This window comes from Lagopus muta, chromosome 14, assembly GCF_023343835.1.
Source record: "Lagopus muta isolate bLagMut1 chromosome 14, bLagMut1 primary, whole genome shotgun sequence".
Classification (NCBI taxonomy): Eukaryota; Metazoa; Chordata; class Aves; order Galliformes; family Phasianidae; genus Lagopus; species Lagopus muta.
This window is the reverse complement of record NC_064446.1, coordinates 14,108,122-14,131,215: the sequence shown is the minus strand read 5'-3', so window position 1 is coordinate 14,131,215 and position 23,094 is coordinate 14,108,122. Positions and strand designations below refer to the sequence as shown.

General features: G+C 46.2%; 2 protein-coding genes across 2 annotated transcripts in view; one reads left to right on the top strand and one right to left on the bottom strand.

Moving 5' to 3' along the window:
- The window catches only part of KLHL3 (kelch like family member 3), a 112,981-nt gene that overhangs the window by 74,810 nt on the left and 15,077 nt on the right, over window positions 1–23,094 (bottom strand). The window lies entirely within an intron of this gene.
- On the top strand, window positions 11,167–23,038 carry LOC125700430 (palladin-like). The gene is made up of 7 exons (XM_048960986.1): window positions 11,167–11,468; window positions 19,734–19,807; window positions 20,838–20,900; window positions 21,466–21,607; window positions 21,734–21,757; window positions 22,101–22,220; window positions 22,794–23,038. Exons 3-7 carry the CDS (start codon window positions 20,838–20,840, stop codon window positions 23,036–23,038), a joined length of 594 nt encoding a protein of 197 aa, XP_048816943.1. The 5' UTR covers window positions 11,167–11,468; window positions 19,734–19,807.

The window sequence follows — 23,094 nt, the reverse complement described above, 5'->3', positions numbered from 1 at the left end:
AGCCCTGTCCTGACAGCACATCTGGACACCACTGCCCCCGCAGGCTGAGCCCCAGGACAGATGGTATCTGCTCACTGGAAACCTGCACTGATGTGCCTGTGCTGCTCCTAAGCTGCAGATGGCTTCCAATGAGCCTCACATGGAACGGGAGCTCAAAGAATGTGGCCCCCAGGCAAGATTCCCCACAGCCCTCCCAGCAGTCCCTGCCTGATATTTAGGGCAGTTTCCATATTGCCTCCAGGCGCTGAACCACAGCTGCAGGATTTATTGCTTATCTACCTTTTCTCCTATAGTTGGTCACAGTAAGTCCTCTCCCTGACCCTCTCCATCAGCGTAACATGCCTCCTCACTGCACAAAGGTACAGCTCACACACTGGACTGCCAGCAAAGCTGGCAAAAAACCCACTGCTGGCAACTCCTCCATATCCTATCACCCCATACCAGCGTCAGCTGCAGGCAGCACTACAAATAAAACATCACCTTACCTGAACACATTAACTTCTACATAAATTACTGAATTTCATAGGCTTCTGAGGATTTCTGGTAGGTTGATTACACATTTCAAAGCAGATGGTTGGGGCTATATAAAAACCATCCCGTTTATTATGCATTTAGCATAATCTACTACCTAGTTTTAACTTCTCAGCAGCCATCCTCCTGCAAAAACAAATGCCTTCCAGTCCTGGTCAAAAAGCCTTGAAAGGCTTAAATATTCACAGGAATGATTATAGAGATGCAGAGAACATCTCCTTTGTATAGCAACAAATTGCCTCAAATCTCACTGCTGTAGGTAAGACAGAAATCTGTCTCACCAGTGCACTAAATACACCATAAAGCACTTTGCTTGTAGGATCAAAGACAGGAAACGTGCCCTCATCTGGGGCTATTACGAACAGAAGAAGTTTTACCCACTTTTACCCAGACTGATATCCCTAAATGCACACAGGAAACAGATTAGTCCCATCTCAAATCTCATCGCCCATTTTTAGCTAGAGCAGCACAGCCAGCCTTCAGAACCTCTCTGGCTCTACCCAGACCCTCGGTTTCCCTCTGCTTCCTCCTCCCCACCACTCCCTTACTGGGAAAGAGCGAAGATGAAGCTTCTCACAGTATTTAGCAAGAACATAAACATGATGCAATGGCTCAGAACCAGGATTTAACAACTCATAATTTAGGTTTACTAATCAGGACAATGCAAATTAAAGTTTTGATTGGGGAAGCAAAGGAGGGTGGGGGAGAATTGGGGACTTTCAGCAGCTGTAGCCTCTAGGTCAAACAAGTCGCTTCCATTCACTTGGGTCATTTTTTAATTAAAAAAATAACAACTACAAAGCAAGGGAAATCAAGGGATAAATTTTGGCTCCATTAAGAAAGCCATGTGATTTTACCAGTGAAAGTAGCAGGCTACCGAACAACTGAGGTTTCACCAGACCCATGCTTTGCCTCCCTGGGCTTTTGTCTGGGTAGAATCAGAGATTTTGCTGATATATCTGCCCTCATCACTGGTAATGCACAGATCTCTTCTGGAAAGCCGCAGACTTGCCACACACATACTGTAAACCCACCTGTACCTGCACAACAAATCCAATGACTCCAAAACACGACAGGTTTACTTGTCATGCACAGCCACTCACTTTCCAGAGAGCACCAGTGAGATGCAGGAGAACAATCAGTGTCAGCTTGGAGTTTTGACCACAACCAAGAGCTACACTGAGTAAAGAGCAGCTTGAAACTAGACTGAAAAAGGTGCTGCACTCCCACCCCAAGTCTCTGATCTCAGTAGATCAGCTGGAGCTCATAGCCTGGATAGATCAAAACCAACCTGCACAGAAGGCACTCAACCATTCATAAGCACAATATGAAGAACTTCAGCTTTTGATAGACTGTGCTTCCGGCATGGTGAGGAACTCAAGAAATTATAATTTGTCAGACATTGGGAAGGAATTAGTCCCAGGAGCAGCAATAGCCCAGCACTGAGCATAGCAAGGACACAACCAACCTCAGACAGTTACAGAGATGCCAGGATCGCCTTCGTATCACTCTTGGAGCCAAATTCAAGCCTGCTTTGCCTTCTCTGCTGTTCATTCCACATAAGTGCCAAATGACATTAACATGAAGGCTCCCTGAAATTCCATCTCACTAACATTTAACAACAAGCTATTGATTTGTGTCTGTCTTGTGTCAAGGCTTGTCAGCAAGCTGCTGTGAAGGACATGTGAGTAACGCACAGCACTCCAGAGGCATTCAGTGGCCACTGCAGCTCCCAGAGGGACCTGCACGCTTTAGTAATCCAGACGATTCCACTTTCCCAAGCCAGATGGCCAATTGATCTGATACTGTAGAGCAGGGCTGCACTAAATCGCTTTGTTGTGCTTCATTACACAGTCTGCTTCCAAGTGCAGGCAAACACCTTCAGATCATCCGAAAACAGCAACAACAAAGGAAGAACAACAGAAATGCATTAGTCTCAAAATTGTCCTAATTTAGAGGCACAGCAAAACATTGTTCAGAAGTCTTGATCCTTGTTAGGGAAATCACTGCAACATACAGATTTTCCTAGCAAGTACTCTGCACTTGGAACACTGCAAAATTTTTTTGGATTTATTAAAAATCACCTCTGTTCTTTTCTCAGTTTTGAAAAGAAGGAAGAAAAAATGACCCAAACTCCTTCCACATCTCTCTCTTTAATTGTATTGACATTTTGTCTTTATCTCCAGAGACCAGGGTTAAAGTTTCAGCTCAATCACAAGTTCAGGGCTTGATGGAATTGCTTCAGTCCTTAATAATTATTTGTCCACATTGTAAAACTATTACCCCCCAATCTCCCTCCATTAGCCTCTGTTGTTTGGCCACGGCAGCAGGCTGTGTGGCTGACACCTGAAGCACACACTGGGCTGGGTCAGCTGGGCAATGCAGGCACTGCCTGCACAGAGCACACTTCCAGCTCAGCAGTACTGTGTGCTTCAGAGGGAGAAAGAAAGAAAAAGGATCAACTCCACACAAACTTTAAGAGGAGTGAATAAGTGAATACTTTATGGATATATTCCCCAGCAGCTCCTGCGTACAAACTATTCTTGGCACTGGAGAAAACTCAAGGTTATATCATGCTTAGATTGCATCTAATTAATTTTTCATACTAAAAACGTTTTCCAAGTCAGATGGCTGATATGTGGTTATTTAGAAAGCAGAAGGAGCAGACAGCAAAAAAAAAACAAAAACAAAGCCCTTAACTTTATTCACTGAACAACCTTTTACCTATGGCCTTGCTCACCAAATTGAGTTCGATACTTTTGAGCAGGGAAGGAACTACAGAGAAGGATGAATCTTCAGGATTTTAATATATCCATTTCTGTGGCCTTTAGAGCTATCCTTTCTCAGTCAAGCCAAAACTCTCCAGGGTAAAACCCCAAAGCACAAAATGCTGGGTTATCTGGATAACCTGTGGGTTATCTCCTGCTAAGGTAGGAGGATAGCAAAAGTTAGTGAAAGACCCTTGGGTCACTTCATCATCATCATCTATGAGTAACATGGGACCATGCAGGAAGATGCACAAGGAAAGTTGGAGCCCTGGTTTGTCTATCACAGCTCTGCCATGACTGTCACCTTCATGTGCAGTTTGCTAACAGGCAAAAGATGATCACCCTGCCAGGACAGCTCAGCAGGGACAGGGCATGCTGCAGAAGGCACAGAGCAGCAAGCAGAGTGTTTGCCTGTGCTGGTGCAGAGAGGGGCAAAGCACCTGCCCCCCCTGCCAGGTGCAGCTCAGGTTTGTACAAGCAGTGCAAAGGCATTTCTGCCATGCTCCTGCCAGGCAGCATTTGCCAGAATGTCACAGGGAAAGGAAAGTAAGTGCTCCTTAATTATAGCCCTTCTGTTGTTCAACTTGGGGGTTTTATCAAAAGGGAGAAAGTACAGAGGGCAGCTCATCAGCTGCTCCTAACAAATGAAGCACCACTGATAGATTTTTCAAGTGATTAGTGGAGCAGACATGAATTTCACAACTCAAAACCTATGCATTTTCATCCAACAACTACCTTCCTTAGGCAAGACAGGATCAGAGGGACAGCTGACAGCCAATACAGCCTCAGATGCTGCTGTTTATATCACCAGAGTACATAGACTTAAAAAACATATTTTGCAGTTCTGTTTCCGAAGTCCAAATAGCTCTGCAGGCTCCATGTGAGGCTTTAATTAGAAGCAAAAGCCCTTGGTGTACCTTTGCACATAATATTCTCACATGACAAAATAACGCCTGCTGGCCAAAATGCCATTCAGCAGCATCTCAACACCGCCACTGCCATGCTCAAGTTTGAAGCTCTAATGACAGAGCCAACAGCTGCCAGAGACTCACAGGCTGAAATGGGGAGTGGAGCATCTCAGAGAGATGATACAGCCTGAGGGGAGCTGACAATGAGCCTGGTGGCAGCAGACAGCTTAGAGGTGTGCAGTGCTCCTTCCCTACCTGCTGGTACCAGGAGGTGATGTGTGCTTGCAGGTGAGATAGCAGCACCAGCAGGGAAAGCTCACCTCACAGAAGCTGGGGTGAGAGAACCTGTCCTGTAGAACACAAACTAGATTTAGCTTAAACCTCTAGAAAGGACAGCGTTAAAAACAAACAACAACAACAACAACAACAACAAAAAACAACCCACCCCTCTTTTATACCATTCATTACCTGATTTCATGAAGGTGAAAGTTGAACAACCTTCACCAGTGACTTATTACCTTTCTGAGTAAGAGGGAAAACAACTGTCTGCGCCAGAGTGAAGCGCGTGAAACTGAACACAGCAGTGTGCAGAGCTGTGAATCTCTCAGTCCCTAACAGCCAGAAAGGGAGACGTGAGCTGATGTTCTTCTTTTCTTCACACTTGATTCCATGAGAGTTTCTGGTGGGTGTCAGCCTCTGTGCCTTCACCCTCTCCCAGCTCCCCAGCAAAGGAGCCAGCACTGCAAGGACAGGGAGCTCTGAGCTGAGGGCACAGCATTCACAGCACTGCTGCAGTACTGCTCCTTCTGCCCCCTGTGCTCTCATTACAGAGCACTGCAGACATTCACTGGGTAACCACAACCTGCCGCTAAGGAACACCAGGACTGTAACTGAACCTGCCACTAATAGTTATAGTTAACTGCTGACCATGCAACCATTAAAGCACTGTCTATACATCATACAGATTGACATAAACTGTTCTCCACCTATAGTTAAAGCAAGCCTACAGGGTCTGTTGCTGATGCAACAACCTCCTCTGCCCTGCTCTCTCCTTTGCTCATTTCCAGGTGCTGCTTCCTACCACCAGCCCCCATCTCCATGGCAGATGCCCCATTACATCCCTGACAGGTCCCTCTTGGACATACTCCAGCTCTGCAACACACACTTGGAGTTACAGTCTCCTGAACCACAAATTACCCCAGACATTGGTGCACTGCATCCAATTGAGGATCCTCTTCCTTACACAGCTACAAAACTACAGGAGTACACCTGAATTCATATGGGACATGATGGCAAAGGCTGATCCCTGTGCTTACACAGGCTCATGTATAACCGCTCCGCAGATCCCAGCAGAATTGACTCACACCCTGTGTGCACACAGTGTGATCAAGATATGAGAAGGAATGCATTGCATAAATACACATTTGCCAACGGGAGCAGAACAGCTGAGACCAATTTTCATTTTTGCTTCTGTACTTAAATATGCTTTGTATTTTCCTTCAGCAAATGATTCAATTTGTCTCAATTCAAGTAACACAATGTAATGTCCCTTTTGATTTCATTGTTCCTTCCTTCCAGATATACAAGTTCAAAATATTTTCAGAATGCATTCAAAGTATTTTTAAAATAGGAAGATTTTCAAAATTAGCACAAATCTCCTCCTAATGGGTTCAGAACTGCATGCTGGGAGTCTTGCAACGCATTGATTTTTGGTACTTAATTTAAAAAGATTTCCAAAGTACACCAGCAGGAATCTGAGCTGCTATTTCCCATGAAACTCTAATGGACGTGGCCACTCAAGTCCCCCAGCAGACCAACCTGCAGCCGCTCTCTTCCCCACGTGGGCCCAGCCAGGATGATGGATGGTGCTGGTGGAGCAGCCCATGGGAGCACAGCTCACAGCTCACCCAGCAGCACAGTTCTGAAGCAAAGCAGCAAGCAAGGTTGCAAATAACAGGCCAGAACAAGAGACACAGGGAAAGAAGCCAAGCAGAAATCTGGATAGTGCCCGTAACTTGCAGGATGATGCTTGGGAAGATGGAATGCCCAGCCGTTACGCTCTATGCCCAGCAGCTTTGCTCGCTGCTAACTCTGGCAGATCTGACCTGACAACTTAAAAGCTTTTTCCCAGCAGCCATAAGTTCCCACAAGGTAAAATATGTATTTACGTACAGACAGACCTGCCAAAAAGCAAAGTAGAGCTCTGCTGAGAACTCCTGTAGCCAGGAGACGGGTGGGGAAGTGCAGTCCAACACCACCCCATCCATGAATGTGGTTTCTTCTATCCTCTCCTCCCACCTCCTGTCTCCCTCTCCCTCTCCTTCCTAAACCACCTCAACATTGCATTTCACGCCCAAGGTCTGCCATGAAGCAATGGCAGTGCTGACACTTCCCTGGGGAAGAGCTGAGGTGCTCTTAGCACAGGGCAGCCCAACGCTCTCAGCAGCAGCTGGGACACCAAGCACTGCAGTGCCATGCACACACGTGTGTAAGGAAAGCAGCAGCAGGTCTCCTTCTCACGCTCCCCCAGAGCTGGGAGGCCGCCTGGCCTTGCACACATTAGCTAGAGTTCACACACCACATTCTGGAAAGCAAATGCACCAAACTGTCAGCACTGCTGCAGGAAATTATCACATGCCATCTTTGCTAGAGTAGAGTAATTGTGCTTTCATGAGACTTGGCTCTCCAAATTGCAGAGCTGCCGGCAATAATTAAGAGAAATGGCACACCAGCGTTGTAAGGATTTAAGGTTCCATTAGCTGTTGAAAGAGGGTTTTATACAAGCAGTTGTTGCAGGAACCCTCTCTCAATAAACGATTCAAAGGGATTACCCACACCAAGCCAAAGAGCTGCACATTACACTACAGCACTTGTCCCTGCTCACCCACACCTCTGAAACCACTTAGCAAGGCAAAGGATGCTAAAGCAATCAGCACATCCAAACTGCTATTGCAGCAAGTGTGCACCAGGACCCAAAAGTCTGCCTTAGAAGTTTTACTTATCTGTACTTACATACTCAAAAATTAATATGCCAGGACTTGTATTCTTACTTCTCATGTATGCATTTTTGTTAGTCTGCCCTCACCTGAAGATGTTGGAGCTAAATGCAATGCACATTTGCATTAGTGAAAAAAATTTTCCCTCATATCCAAAAGAATTAAATGAAAATCTCAATGCTGAGGTCCTACCACACTGTGATACTGACTTATTAATACTATGCATGTATCAATGTGGGCAATGCAACGTAACATTATATTAAATCCTTTAAGAATAAGTCCTATCAAAGAAACACAGGACAGAAAGCAAGCACTCCCTCCCGGAACAAGGATGGTATTTGCAGCACACACTGCTATGTGGGGAACACTGCATATCACTTGCTTGGCCAGGACACGCAGTGCTGCATTTGTGGACTACGTGGAGACACTGAATAGTTTTAAATAGTGAAAACAACAATAATGTTAAGGAGCCCTGCTGTGGCGGTATTCTTACAGCTTTAATGCTCGGCAGCGCATCACCTGTTTACTGAGAAGCAGGGTGCTGGTGCCACCTGCTGTCTGCTCCGTGCTGGGCAGATCAAATAATGCAGCAAACTCAGCCGCTTCATACCAGAATCACCCACGCTGTGCCTCCCCTGAGCCTTTTATACGGACAGCTGAGCCCTGCCGTAGGCCCTCGGGCTGCTGCCTGGCCACAGGCTGTATCTTACACCAGGTACGTGGGGGAGGAGGTTGCTGAGCACTAAGCCAACGTGGTGCACCACACGGCATGGGATGGGCACTGCTCTTTTCAGACATCCCTGCACGCAAAGCGACACGCTGAGCACATGCAGGGAGCTGACAGCAGGCAGCCCAGGCACCCAGGTGGTGACAGACTCACATCCAGTGGGAAATCTCACCCAAATAGTAAACGTATGGCAAGGAACCGTCTCACAGTGCAGTCGCTGAAGTTTGTTAGGACCCAGCTTGGGGGCACAGCAGCACACTGTCTCTGTAGGTATCAAAGTGTCCTACCCAGGACTGGCAAGTATCCAGCAACGTCCACCACTCCTCAAATTACCTATAGATACGTGCGTACAGCTCTGACTGACACAGCTTTAAGTTACAGTGGAAAATATATTAGATGGGTCAAAATGTCAAGTTAAACCCAAGGGAACTGTACCAGAAGGCGTAGCTCTAAGATCATCCACTAAGCAGATGCCTTAAGGCATCATACAATACATAATTTCCATTGCAACACCAAGTGGACTTAAATTTGAGGCTGGTCAGACTGCCCACTAACACACACTGCTCCTGGGATTCAGCAAGCAGCACCTGTGCTAAATTGTTAATGCCCAGAGATGATTGAGGATGGCTGCCAGCAATGCCACTTCTATTACATAACACACATTTCCAAATTGCTCACGCTCCCTTGCAATCCTTTTCCACCACACTTGCTCAACCCTCCCGAAGGCTACACAAACGTGCCAGCAGAATCTAGAAGATTTGCCTAACGGTGACATCATTGAAGAATTTACTCCAATATACTGCGATCAACAGCCAGGCTGGCTCTGTGACCACATCTCATCCACGGGATGGTGGCTGACAGCAGAAGCAAGGTCAAATGTTTCCTGTTGTCCAAATACAGCATCACTTACGCAAAGCCAGAAGAGCCGCACCAGCCTAAACGTGGGTCTGGACCAGAGCAGTGACTGCAGCTCTCAGACAGGTTTGGCTAAGTTTAATCAGATTGGCTGAGCCTACCAGCGGGCCCAGTTTCAGACAGGTTGCACTAAGTGTACCCTGCAAAACTTGGCTGAATCTGTCAGCGCTCACTGCCCACCTGGAGACCTCAGTGTGAGAACATAGGAAGGAGGATGGGGAGAGCGCCAGTACAAGATCACGAGCCCAGTGAGGGCAATTCGTGACACCTCTGTGCAATTTCAACCTCCCTGAGTTTGCCCCTCTCTGTTCACTGGCATTTGCTTTTAACCTGCAATCCCATTCACTGCACTTTGCTAAAGAACACTGGGTACTGACCTGCAAACATTCAGCAGGTGCAGAAGCCTGTTCTTGTGGGGCTGCCTGCTCAGCATCCTCTCTCCCAGCATCTCCCCACAACCAGCCTCTGATTGCCCAAAGTAAATCACTCCCTGGGAAAGACCAGCTGTGTCTGCCAGGCACTCTTCTCCCTTCCAAAATTCATAGCATCACCAAGCTCCCATTTTCCTTGCAACATGAACACCTGCTTATGCTCAGCTATTGTGAGCACAAACGGGAAGATGGGCTGGATTTTGTCAGAGGCTGCAAGTTTCTGCCTGAATACTGAATCCAAATATTAGCCACAAGAATCAATTTAACTCATACCATCAAACCGAGCCTAGGCACCAACCGGCTGGTGAAGAAACTAATTTTCCACAGGGCAGCTCCACTCATCGTGACACTAAGACAGCTTGTTACCCACATTCCTCTATTCAGAAATCCTTTCTGAGAAAAAGAATATCACTGTTCATCTGTCTTAGAATTTGATGTGGTGTCAGTGGAAATGTCATTTCAAAAGGTCCTGACAGAGCCCTTGAGGAAGAAGGGCCCCAACACTTGCAGCCCTTGCAGCAGCTGCTTTTCCATTTTGAGAAGGGTTTAAGATGGCTGGAATAGTCCATCTCTTCCCACCAGCCCTGCATTAGAGCCAGTGTCAAAAGTTCACCTGCTAATGACGCCATCAGGAGCTGAATAATAGTTTAAATTCCTTGGGCTAGATTGTCTAGCTGAGGGATCCAAGCAGATCCCATTGACTGGACCCCAAGGACTTCACCAGTGCAGAATCCCACACTGGGCAGCTTACATTTCTTTTACACAACTGCTATGGACCAACATGGTACATAATGCAAAAATGTGTGCTGACTACTGCAGATATCAAATCCTTCCCTCATCATGGTAAAGAAATCACCAACTTGTATCCCTGCTTCTCCAACCTCACACCTCCCCCACCATGGGGCTGCAGGGCTGCAGAGCTGAAGGACAGAGAGCACCCCAACCCCCTGGATGCAGATGCCTGGGGGCAGTTTGCAGAAACTCCAAAAAATGGCACAGCCATTAATAACAGTACCAGGAGAGATGCTTTAGCATCTCTTATAAAAGTGATTTATGCTTTTTTGCACAGCTTCTAAATCACAACTTGAATGAAGCAGGCAGGTTACTGTAGAAATTAAGGAGCCTGTGCTTGCAGGAAAGCTGACTTGCAGTATTTTCAAACTGGAAACACGTGGAAGACCTCTGGGATCCTTTGAAGCAGCTAAGGCAGTGCACCTTGGATGGCTGGGCATGATTTTGCCAAGCAGCTGGGTGATTCTGGGGGGTGACAGAGTCAGCGGAAGGCTGACAATGCCAAGACTGCACCCAACACAGCTGTGAGAGGGCAGAAGACAAGATCCAACTCGCCTATGGATGCTTTCAGCATGACAGCCAGCTTCACCTGGGGAGCTTGAGTCCTACCCCTGAGTACCTACACAAAGCAGCTCTCCAAAACACACAACTAGCATTTCAGAGCATAGGACCTTCCAGGTGAACGTGCTTCAGAAATGCCCCATCTCCAGCACGTTCTCTACATGAACACCACTGAATAATGCACCTTGCTTGAGATTTCAGCATGTAACAGCAGTGTTCCTTCAGCTCCCATGGCTTTACACAGCTCATCTAGCACATCTGGAGGAGACACTGTTGGACTCAGAGAGATGTATGCTGACTTCACCAAACCCAACCTATCCTCTCCATTCATTCCTCAGCATCTGAGGAGAGAAAGCAGCTCAGATTTTTTTTTAATATCTCGAGTACATTCCAGATTTGCATAGAAATGCCCTGCTTCCAATGAAATTTTGTTTCACTTTTCTTTCTGTCCTTTCAATGCAGAGAATCACAATCAACCCAGACTAGAATCCTTCCAGCACCCAGGAGAAGCAGCATGGTAAGTTATAAGCAGCTATGGACCTGACCACCATTGTATCTCAACAGCAAACCTGTTTTGTTGCAGCTAATGGCGCTGCTCTCTTGACTTTCCAACAGGCTGGAGAGAATAAATTGCTGCAGTTTATCCCCATACAGCTGACATTCCCACCATGCCATCACTCACAAGCAGGGATCTGCACATTAGAAATGTAACCCCCCACCCCAGGCAGCCCTCAGTCCTCGGAGAGGAGCTGGAGGAGAGGAGACTTTCCACTTCAAGACTCAGCACCGCCTCAGGCTGCTGGCAACAGGAGCCCCAAAACAAAACCCATGGCTTAGAGGTGAGTAACACTTTAACTTCCATCACACTGATTGTGCTCTCGGGTTACATGCTAGCTGTCTGGGAGGGGGGAAGGAGAAGCAGGGATGACAATGCTCCCCTTCCAGTATGCTGAGTTCTGCTCTTACCTGTGGACTCATCAAGAAAGGGCATCTGGGCATCCTGGCAAATTAGAAGCTCCAGACACTCAATGTGCCTGCATGCATGGGCATCTCTAACCTCCAAGATGGGCTCTCCCCCTTAAACATCTCACCTCATTAATGAGTTATTTTGTAAGCAGGCAACCCATCAGCATTTGATTTAGTTTCTTGGGCTGGGAGAAGAACCGAACACACCACAAAGCATTCAGCTGCTGCTTCACACTTGGCTCAGATGCAGGCTCAGGCATTCAGCATAGCATCTACCATTGGGTCCACAGCCTCTTCCTAAAGACAGCTCACCAGTAAGCAAAAAGAAAAGGGACAGAGATGCTACAGGAAATAAGCTGGCCAGAAAATGTAACTCCTACTTTCAGTGAGTCTTTTCATAGCCCTGGGAACCATATGCAGCAGAGGTATCACCGCCTTTCAGCAGCAGCAGTCTGCTCTGACCCGTTAGCAGTGCCTCATTTGCAGCCACAGAAGTTCACAATCCAGCAATAAAGCTGCCATCGTGTGCCTCGAGGACACCTTCCCCGTGTATTCCATGGCAGTGCAGCCCCAGCACAAGGAAGTTTTGCATGCTATCTTCAGCATAACACAGGGGTCATGAAAACAAGGGACAAGTGGGGATGGGAGTTTGGAGCCTCCCAACCCAAAATATAAAAAGCAGCTGAGGAACAAGCATTTCCTTGGCAACAAAAGTTCTCTCTGTTGCTTGGATATCAACTCATCCCTTCCAGATTCTGCTTCTCATTTGGACCAAGCAGCAGCTTTGGGGCATCTGAGAGCTTTTTCTGTAACACTGTGTTGTCTCCTAGAGAAATACCCAGCTGTTACTTCAAAAGGCAGTGAGAAACTTCAGTGGTTCATCTTCACTGCCTGAAAGAGGAACTTTACCCATTTACCAAAATACTGTAGGCAAGCACTGTAACTCAACTCTACCTCTGCTATATATTTAACCTATGAAACTTTAAATGTATTCACTGATCAGCTCTCTGAGCAGAATCAAACTATGGGGGAGAGGCAAGAAGGCAGAGGCAACATCCCGGCGTTCCTCTGTCTTGCATTGCAGAGATACCCCCGTATCATTCCCTCATTTCCAAAAGCTACATGGGACCACTCCTCACTGCCTGCCTGGGGCTCTGCAGTCTGCATCCATTGGGCAGCTGGGCACCTGGCAGACCCGGGGCCAGCAGTAGCTCAGGCTCAGACCATTGGTGGTTATCATCACATGAACTTGTTACTGCAGAAACCTTATCACAAGAGGGAAGCAGAGACATTATGACCAGAAATCCTTTCCACCAACTAGAAAACAGAAACAGCAGTGTACAAAGATGAAATGCAATATAGGGCTACAAAAACAAGCCATGACTCGTTTTGCTAATGAAACATCATTAAAATCTGAGATTTTGGGCACCGCACCATCTACAAAGATATCATTCTGATTTACTTCAAGTCAAGCAGCAGTTAAATGCAGCCCTGGCTTTCTAGCTTGCCTTTGGGTGGAAATGAACATATTCCTCAGCAATGCATTCAGGCTGCTTGACAGGCCAACAGATTTGTCTGACACAGCTGCTTCCAGATCAAATGCTGCACATGTCACTAAAATTAGACTGATCATATTCCTGGAGAGGACCCTGCCTGTGCCCAGCCTTTGCCTGGGCTCCCCAAAGGCAGAGCTCACAGCTCAGCACGAGCCAGGCACACACAGCTCTGTGGAAGCCCAAATGTAATTGCTCATCACTTGAACTTACCTCTTCTCCCCCATGAAACAAGGGAACAGCATTTGCCACTGTCATTAGAGCTGGTCATGAGAACTGAAAGTCTTCACTTCCTAGTGTTAGAAATAACTGTGAGAGCAGGTGTATGCTTATTTTTCATTTGAGAAACATCTGCGCATCTGTGATTTACCTTTATGCAACATTCTGCCAGCTCAATTTTGTACAAAATGGTTTGAGCTTTGGAAAGTTATTTCCTAGTTTTGTTTGACTGTACAGCAATGGCTTAATTTAGGCTGCTGGAATAACAACTTCGGGAATTGGCACTTCCAACTGCATCACCTACACCTCAATTCTACAAGCATGCCACTAAATACAGTGTCTAAAAGCCAACCACTATGGTTTACAATACAACAGACCCCCATGTTCTGTGCTTTATGGTGACACTGCAGCCCACATAACAGGGATAGCAGTCCTCTGACCACTGCAGCTCTTTCAGAGGTGGTCCCACGACGTACCCCAAGTCCCAGCAGTTCTGGATGACTGCACCAGGAGCTGGCCGGTGGGCAAGAGCTGCTGGCATGGACTCAGGCTCTGAGACACCAGTAGATGCCCCAGCTTCTCCAGCAGAGAGACCAGAGCCAGGGCCCAGCCAAGGCACAGGGAAGGGGAGAAGCTGTTACCAGCCCCTCACTCTGCCCCCACAGGAGTCACACAGAGCCAAAATGACCAAATGGCAGTGAAAGCAGAGAGAAGAGAGCTTTAAATAACACTTGCCTCGCAATGCAAGTGCTTGCAAGGGGAAACCTAGGTTCCATGCTTAATTTGCAGGTCTTAATCCTACACAGGGACTTTGCCCTGTGTGTGAAGTGCTGGCACTGCCTGTCCCCCATGCTGGTGGCTCTGCATACAGAATGTGTGCCAGTGTGACCACTGCTGGGGAAGCTGAAGCTGGACAGGATTAAGACCAGAAATGCACAGCAAGAATACAGGCAGCCAGGCAGGGCTCAGAAACTCTGTTACATCTCTGTCTCTTCCAGCTCTAAAATGCAGGGGCTATTGGACAGAAGCATTTGAAAAATATAAGGTAGACTCTGCAAAAGCTGCCCCAGCTTTCTATTTGCTTCTGAGTGCAACTTAGCTCTTGGTACCAATCTGCAGATATCCCGTTTGAACATGCTCCCACCTGAGGCTCCGTTTTCCCTTTATTCCTGTTCAGTGCAAAGCAGCAAGGTAAAAGTAAATAGGCTCTGGGATAGAAGAGGCTCTTTTTGCATTCATTCCATTTTGGTAATTACTAATATAGCACTGCCATCCCATGCTATGCTGCTGTGGCAGTCCCAACTTATACAATGCTGGTCACAAAAATTCTGTCTTCATGAAGAAAGAGGCACACACAGAGCAGGTCTACAGGTCTAGTTTGGGGAGAGCAGTAATACACACAGAAAATAACAAGTCATCGTGGAGCACAGGATAGTAAAACCATGAGTCATGCACAGCTACAAGCACTGAGAGCACAATTCAGATCTCCTAAGCCTGCTGGAATGAGATCTCCACCTCCTCAGAAGGTGTGCCCCAGTGAAGCACAGAGCTGGCCAGGCTGTGCTCTTCCTTGGCTCCATTAATTTAATCCTCATTATGACTCACGCAAAAGTCATCGCTGCACTCTAGGGTGGCTGGGCAGCAGGCTGCCTGAATCTCACTGCCAGAATTCCTACTTAGAGAAAAAACATGGCTGTGGGGTGCCTTATGTATTGGGATTGAGGCCATTTCACTATCCACTCCCGGTGTCCATATGGGCACCAGTATCTTCATGCACTTGCGACCTTCACGTGTCAGAAATGCTAGGCACAAAATCCATCTGCATTCCTGTAGCCCTGGCACACAAAGAAGTACGCAGGTTTTTGGGTTTTTTTTCCCCCCCACAGAAAAGGAAAGAAGGAAATGGCTAGGATCTGTTTAACATGGCACCTCCAATCTGAGCCCTAAACATCCTGTGTACAAAACCCCTACTCCTGCAATATCAGGGACCATTTCCAGATGAGCACCAGCTCACAGCAGCAGAACCCACAGGCAGAGTACAGACTTCAGCCACGGCACCAAACCCCCCCTGCTGAAGAGCCCGCAAGGTTTATTTTAACAACTCTAGATCCTCATGATTTCAAGTGGAAGCTTAGCATCTCTTAAAATAAGCTCTAGGCATCTTCCTTTCGGTGCTTAAAAAGGGATTTAGTCTCTTGGTTCTAGGAACTCCAGTTTGACTCAAGGGTCCGATATCTGTCGGCAGTTCAGCTGTTATCCAAACAAGGGGTGGGAAAGCCAGGATTTTCCAGCCCTGAGAAACAGCTGTGCTCAGAAGAGGTATGTAATAGGAGGAACAGAGTCAGCTCACAGCCCTGGGCTGCAGCCGCTGGATGGAGAGCCCGGCTGTGGGCACAAACCCCGCTAGGCGGCCCCCGAGCCGCACCGGGAGCTCCGAGCTCTGCTGCAAGGGTTGGACCTGAGAGCTGCAGGACCACCAGAAGGCAGGGAGAAGGGAGAGATGATGGGGATCCCTCCCTTCATGCCATGCTGTGAGTGGGACGTGTGCCACAAGCAATAACACGTCGATAACATGCATGCTGGCACTGCCTATGGGTCCCAGCGTCCCACTGATTTCATGGCCACGTGAGCCACGCACAGTGAAAATGATCACCATCTCATCAGGGACAAGTCTTAGCCAATTGCAAAGTTAAGCTTTGAGCTCTGCTTTTTCCCCCCATGTTAAGACTACTGTGATATACGTTGCTATATTCAGATTGCCAGTGTTATTTTCTTGTGACATTCTGCTCTGTACTATGGACAAACTCATTTTAAGCTTTAGCATAGAATTTCAAGCATGGAGACAGTAGACACTTGTCAGCAGTTGTGCTGCTTTCCATGCCTGAAAGTCTTTGCTAATCCCAAAGCAAGCCTGTCCTTAGAAGCCAGAGCACCTTTTTGTTTCTCCTGGACAACATGCATGGAAATTCCCAATCGTCTTTCATGCACAATTTTCCAGATACAATCCTAATATCCTAACTACTTGGAGGAAAGCATTACAAAGCCAACACAGAAAATGAGCCTCTGACAGTGCACTCCAGTGCCACATCTTCTGAAAAAAGGCTATAAAGACTGCCTCTGTATTCAGCTGCATTTCTGCAATTTAGGACAAGCATCAGATCCAAACAGGATTTGGCAGTTTCCATAAATACCTCATCAATGGCTACAGTAACCTCTTCAATTCCATTCATGTCACCACTTCACAACTACAAAGTTCACTACTGACGGGGCTATTTCCCCATTTAGCTATTGAGCACAGGAGACAGAGCTCAAGAGAGAGCTTTTTACCTTTCTACTGCCTTTAGGAGATCCTCATTCTTAGCAGTTCTACGTTCAAATCACTGTTAATATGCACAGCTTAGGTCATAAGACAGACAAGTGCCTAAAATACGTTCCCAAAGTTTTAACACCTCCACAAAAATGAGTAACAACTCGAGGTATGTGCAGATGGCTTGCAGAATGCATCACTCTAACTGAAGGTTGCTCCCCTGTCTTTCTATTTGAGCCTATTTTCTAAACAAAACTCATGCTAGTGCAATAATTGGTGCAGCCTAGGCCTGCCTTACCTCTAAATGTAGATTTAGAGACATACTCCTTCCCCCTACCCCCTGTTCATAACGCAGCATATTTCAGATCCAGCAGATGCTCATTTTGTTCCTAAAACAGATTTAATGGGTTTTCCATGAGCTAAATACCTGGCAAAAGGGCTCTGTGCAGCTTTAATACTTTCCTATCCCGGTGTTAAATTTGTCCTAGTGTTGCACATCACATAATTCTGCAGCCATGTCAACTATTCAGGTAATGCTAGAATGTCATCATTATGGTTTATGTCCACAGCATGATCTGTATGTACCTTGTAATCATTCTGGTGTTGGGTTGCAAAGGTCCCCGGACTCTTCATTTGGCTGAGTCTAATTCTGGCCTCCTCACAAAGATCTAGAGTTACACTAAGTAAAGGCTGACATTTACAGAGACACTAAGACTGCTGGAATGACTCACCAAGGTAAAACCTAGGCTATATATTCTTTCAAGGACGTAAGCTGTGCAGTGCCAACGTTTCCGCTAACCTGCTGCAGAAAGGCTCGGCAAGGCAAACACAGGCAGAGGGCACGTCAGGCATGGAGCTCAGGGAATGCTCCCCTCTGTCATCACAATGCTTCATCCCATCAGGAGATGGGATTCCAGGTGACTGAGAACATGGAGTTAAAGGCAGCCTGGAGCAACTGCTCCACCCTGAGAGAAAAGGACACGTTTCAAAGAGAAAACATCTGCTCAGAGCAACCTACCAGCACTTGCTTGGAAGCTGAATGACCTCCTCTCATTTTTACTGAGAAGCTGAAGTTGCACAGAAGCCTGCTGTTTCTATCACATGAAATCAACTAATAGCATCAGGGCTGGTCAGCATTGCAAAGTCCAAGTACATTTGCTCTCCTACATTCACTCTGCTCTCTGAAGCAACACCTGCCATCCAATACACTTGGAAGTGTCATGGCTTACCAAATATCAAGAGCCACAGCAACATCCAGTCTCAACCAAAACCAAGCAGCTTTAGACTAAAAATAGTGCCTGTTTAGGTGATTAAACTTATAAGCCTTTTATCTATTCCTATGAGCTCTTCTTTATTCAAGTCCAATATCAACAGTGAAAAAAACCAACACACCTACTAGAAACAACCGTAAAATGGAAGAACCACACAACACTGGGCAGGAGCACAACATCTAACATGGACTGTGCACATTAAGGATGAGTTTGTCTCCAAACCAGGATGCTGGCAAGCAATGGGGAATTCAAGGATGGCTTCTGCTTCTGACTGTGGGCACCTACGGCAGCCAGGCAGTGACCTCCCCATGACAGGTCTCCCCTTAATTGAACTGGAAAGATCCTGCTCTGGCAAGAGCTTAGCCTAGTCTTCTTAGAGTGCAGGTAACTGTGACACCAGACGTACAGCTTCCAGTGCCTCCTGTGGAACACCAGCTGCTTTGCACATTGCCTGACATCAGCCCAGTTCCACTTGCAAGAATGACAGCCATCATCTTTGGCTACAGACTCTGTTGAGTCAGAAGGTCTTAGCTGCCACCACACCATAAACTAATGCCACAAAACTATGCCTTGAGCACAAATGCAGAAGCTATTATTCCTGTTTAGATATTTGCACTTGGGCATCTCCCTCAGTTCAACACTGATCACGGATTTGGAGACAGAGCAGAATAGCCAAGAGTGACAGCACACCTACTGGAGAATTAAGTTTTTCACTGTACAGAATTAAAGGGGGCACAGATCATACAACGCAGCTTTGTTAATGCTGTTTCAGTTATGTAGGAAGACCTTTAAAGCAGGTATGTTAGCCCAGAAGCTTCTCATCAATGCAAGAATGTCTGATTTGTACTACTCTTCTTTTTTTTTTTTTAAGAGCAGAAAAAAAGAAAAGAAGAAATAAGCCCATTTTACAGGTCCTGAAAAAGACCATTTACAAGTCCTAAGCAGGCACTATACTGATGTTACCTAACAGTCTGCAAGGAGGCAATGCTAGCAGTGACACAGGGATCCACGGTGGAGTACTGCCAGGATTGGTTTGCGGCGGGATCCCAGGGCAACTCAATAACATCGCCTTCCCTTGCTCTTCTCCCACATCCAAGGGTTTAGGATCATCCAGCAGTGCCTGGATGTCATCACAGCACCGCCCTGCTGAAGGGTGCGTGATACAGCCTTGGACAGGAGCCATCCTTGAACGGCTTGGGAGATAACTTAAGAGCAACAATCAGAAGTATGAAGGCCATGGGTGGTCTGAACACACGTGTAACTGCTTTGCTGGACCAGGGCCAAGGGCAACACACTGCAGGTTTGAATGAGACACAGTGACGTGTTCAAATGCCTTACAGCAGCCCATTGTCCCACATGGCCACAGCTGCTACGTGGCCACACCAGGCAACCCCAACTAAACGCGAAATAGCCTTCAGTATCATTTGTTTTGACAGAAAGCAGGGAAAGAACACATCTTAAATCCAAACAATTTGGATCACATCATAGCAAGTAAACCTATTATTGGTACTAAATCCCAGTCTGCTGAGGTGCCTCCATATCTCTACACCATGCTTTTATCTGCATCCTTTTAGGCATTCAAGTTAAAATACAGAAAAGCCGTAATAGAAGTAAGGAGCCAGGTTTAACAGGTTAATTCTGTACTTTGCATCAGTATCAGCAGCCTTGGTTAAAGTCCCCATGCTCTGGAGGTGACCTGAGCCTATTCTCAGATATTAAGAATGCTACTATAGTGTTGCAAGGAAAACAAGACAGCTCTAAAACACTGATTTCTTCTTGTCTTTCCAGATTCACAGCATAAATCCAAAAGCTCAGTCTCCTTGCAAACCTCAGCATCCTGGCAGGGTCAGGGGAATGTCACAGTAAGTACAAACATTGTTGGGTCAAGTATATTCGGACTCCTAAAGCCTTTGTCTCCACCTCACAATGTTTATTCTCACCCACACTCTAGGAAAAAGTAGAAACCTACCAGTGTTTTGCTGACCATTGGTCTCTCAGCCAATGGAGTCCCCAGTAGCCATTCAGTCCACCAGAGTTCTGCTGCTTCAATTCAGCCAATACCTGCTGACACAGAGTTGTCCATGTTTTTAAAATTGTCATTTACTGTATCTGAGAAGTATTTTGGATCAGCTCACAGCTGTATTCCAATGATGTGGCAAAGGTCATCAGGAATAACAAGATATGGACTCTAAGCCCTGGAAAAGTGATTTCTGGCTTGGAACATTTCCTAGTCAGAACTGCCAGGAGTACTGATGGGGCAGGGAGAAGACTGCAAATAACTGAGTGGCTGCCACACAGCTTAGCCATTTGTCAGCCTCCTTCACAGATTCGCTTCAAAATAGACAGTTGGTTTGGAGCTGAGGGCAGGAGCTGGTGAATTCAGACTATTTAGAGAGAGACTGACATCTCAACTCAGGCTGGAAAAGAAAGATAGAACAACTTGGTTTATTTTGGAGGAGATGGAGACTATATAAAGACCATTACCACAGCAAAACAAACCCAAGCACTTCAGTTGCACATTGCAATTACTACATACACCAGAGATGCCCTGGAATCAACTAAACCAGGTAGGGATCTGTGTAGAAGGGGACAACTAGTGGAAAGCAACATTGATCTTTACACAAACTACACAATGTAGGCAATGAACTGCCTTACAACATAAGACCAGAAAAACCAGTTACCAGCTCCCTTCCCGCTGATTTTGCGCTCACAGTCCCACGAGTTGTTTTCTCATGAAGCACTTGGATGGAGAACTCTCCATGGGGTATTTATTAGGAACAACAGATAAAACACTTCTTTCAAATCTTTCAAGCAAAGTGCCAGCAACACAAATGAGCTTCTGCAGATCAAAAATTCAAACTAAAAAAAATTGCTTTTCTTCACTACATACAGATGCAGAGTCCCTCAGGAAGCCTGACTGGGTCTCCCTATGGAATCACACCTGTGTTTACAAAGGTAACAAGCGCTCATCAAACAGCACAGCTTGCACTCAACTTCAGCTGCCAACTTCAGCTCTCAAGCTGTCTTGTTCCATGAGAAAAGAGGGTGGAATTTTGGTTCACTTACATTTCAAAAAAGCCAACATGCTTTATTTGCAGCACCATCAAACAAGCATCTTAATTGGTAAATGATCCAAACTACTCACATGAATTCATCTCCTTTATTTCCTACCAAGGCGGCTGAAGAGGAAACCTCTCACAGTAACCTCCCTTATTATGTTATGTTCACTGCAATACATATTTATTTTCCTGCATTTTTATTTTCATTTTAATGCACAAATCAGCCTTTTAATAAGCACTGGTCTGCAGGTAAAAAGGAAAACCCCAATCACCGCCCACTTCAAACACATCTAGAATTAAATCAATTATTGTATGTTAAAAAAACAACAAACAAACCCAAAAACAAAAAAGCCAGAGAGAGGAGATCATCACAATCATACAAGGTTGCACTGTTCCCTAATAATTATCTCAGTAGGGAAATACTGAGGTCAGCCACCTAACTCCAATTTTTCCTCCCCCAGGGTCTGCAAAATGTAAGAGCTACAAAAGGTCAATTAGTGGTATTTGAATGTCGTGTCCATGCTACACCCACCTTACAGGTACACTGGTACAGAGAATACGATCAGATAATAGATTCTGCAGACTTCCGAATACTACGAAAAAGTAGGTATTGCTATGCCTGTCTGATGTGCAGCAATTTTATTGGGATGCTGACAAAAAAAAGAACAAGACTTGCTTCCAGGCTGGCATTCTTAATCATTCCATTTTTTTCTCTCTTATTTTGAGCAGAGGCTTGTTCATCATCACTTCCTGGTAAGTACGCTGCACGTCTCTTTGTTGGAAAGCACATCACTTTAGTACCCTCAGCTTACTTTTTTCCTCCTCACCCAATTTAAAACAACAGTGTTCAAAGAGTAGCCAGAAGACATCATGCAATGCCAGGCAAACAGCTTTGGTTTTGACACAAGCACCTGAAAGGCCCTGATTTATCCCATAACAGTGAAGAAGTGCTCTTCATACGCCTTTTCCATCACCTTCTTGCATTTTATTGCTGCCAAGCCCATTACTAATTAACAGTCATTTTGCAAGGACTAATTTCTTCCTATAAACATTTGGCTTTTACTGTACAGCAGCATGTCTGAATTTGTCATTTCAGAGGAAGTCTGCACCCTGGTTATTACAGAAGCTTTTCCAGAGGATTCTGGAATATTTAAATGCGTTGCTGAAAATGAATTTGGATCTGCAGCATCCAGTGCACGCCTCTTAGTTTCCCCAGGTAAGCAGATGAACCTCTGAGCTGAGCAACTGAGCTTGAGAGAATTTGCTGCAGCTCAGCATCAGGCAGTCCCAGACCTTCACCAAACAAAATGCAGACCCGAATGTTTCCATTGACTCAAAGAGAAACAGCCCTAACACAGCCTGCTTGCGTGCTTCTCAAAGATGAATGCAAGTTGTTCTGCATTTCTGCTTTTGCCTTCCTTCCTCATGGATAAGGGTAAAGACGACAGGGTGGGAATGCTGTTCTGTCACCAATGAGTCTCATTCCTGCACTTCATCCCTTCAGGACCCTCAGCTTAGCCCAACACACCACCTGTACTTACACCTTCATTACTGTAACACACACCTTGTCTGGCTTGTGTTGAAAGCCATCTCCAAACAGAACAACCCCTCATGTGTAAACCAAAGCTCACCAGCCCCAGTTTGGCTAACTGTGCAACTTTGGGCTTAAGCAGAGCCCAGGCAGGTTGAGCTCTCGTCTACCAGAACACCTCCCCAATTTCGCTCCAGCAAGCTGTACTGATGAACCTCCACTGCTTTCTGCCTGAGTTGTGGACGATTCTCCTTTTAGGAGCAAAAGAACTGGATAGCTTTGCGGGTGCTGCCCATGTGCCAGCTGTGCAAGTCACCATGAAGAAACCCAGCTTTGCCAGGAGCAGCCAAGCTGCAGTCAAGGACAGAGACATGCCCAGCCTGCCGTCCTACAGCACGGACACAGCAGAAGCCACAAACTTTGGCCAGCTAAATTCAAAGAGTGAAGTTGAAGATTTTCATGGAGTTTATGAGAATTCACCTCAAAATTCTCCTCTGCGGTAAGACAAAGAGAAAACCACATCCCTTTATTTTTACATCCTACACTGGGAATGAACTCA

Excerpts from the sequence above, each read along its gene's own strand:
- LOC125700430 (XM_048960986.1), top strand. The coding sequence starts at position 20,838 with ATGCAGAGTCCCTCAGGAAGCCTGACTGGGTCTCCCTATGGAATCACA. Across the intron at positions 20,901-21,465 it reads TCACACCTGTGTTTACAAAG|GGTCTGCAAAATGTAAGAGC; the intron begins GTAACAAGCGCT and ends TTCCTCCCCCAG. Across the intron at positions 21,608-21,733 it reads CTTCCGAATACTACGAAAAA|AGGCTTGTTCATCATCACTT; the intron begins GTAGGTATTGCT and ends TATTTTGAGCAG.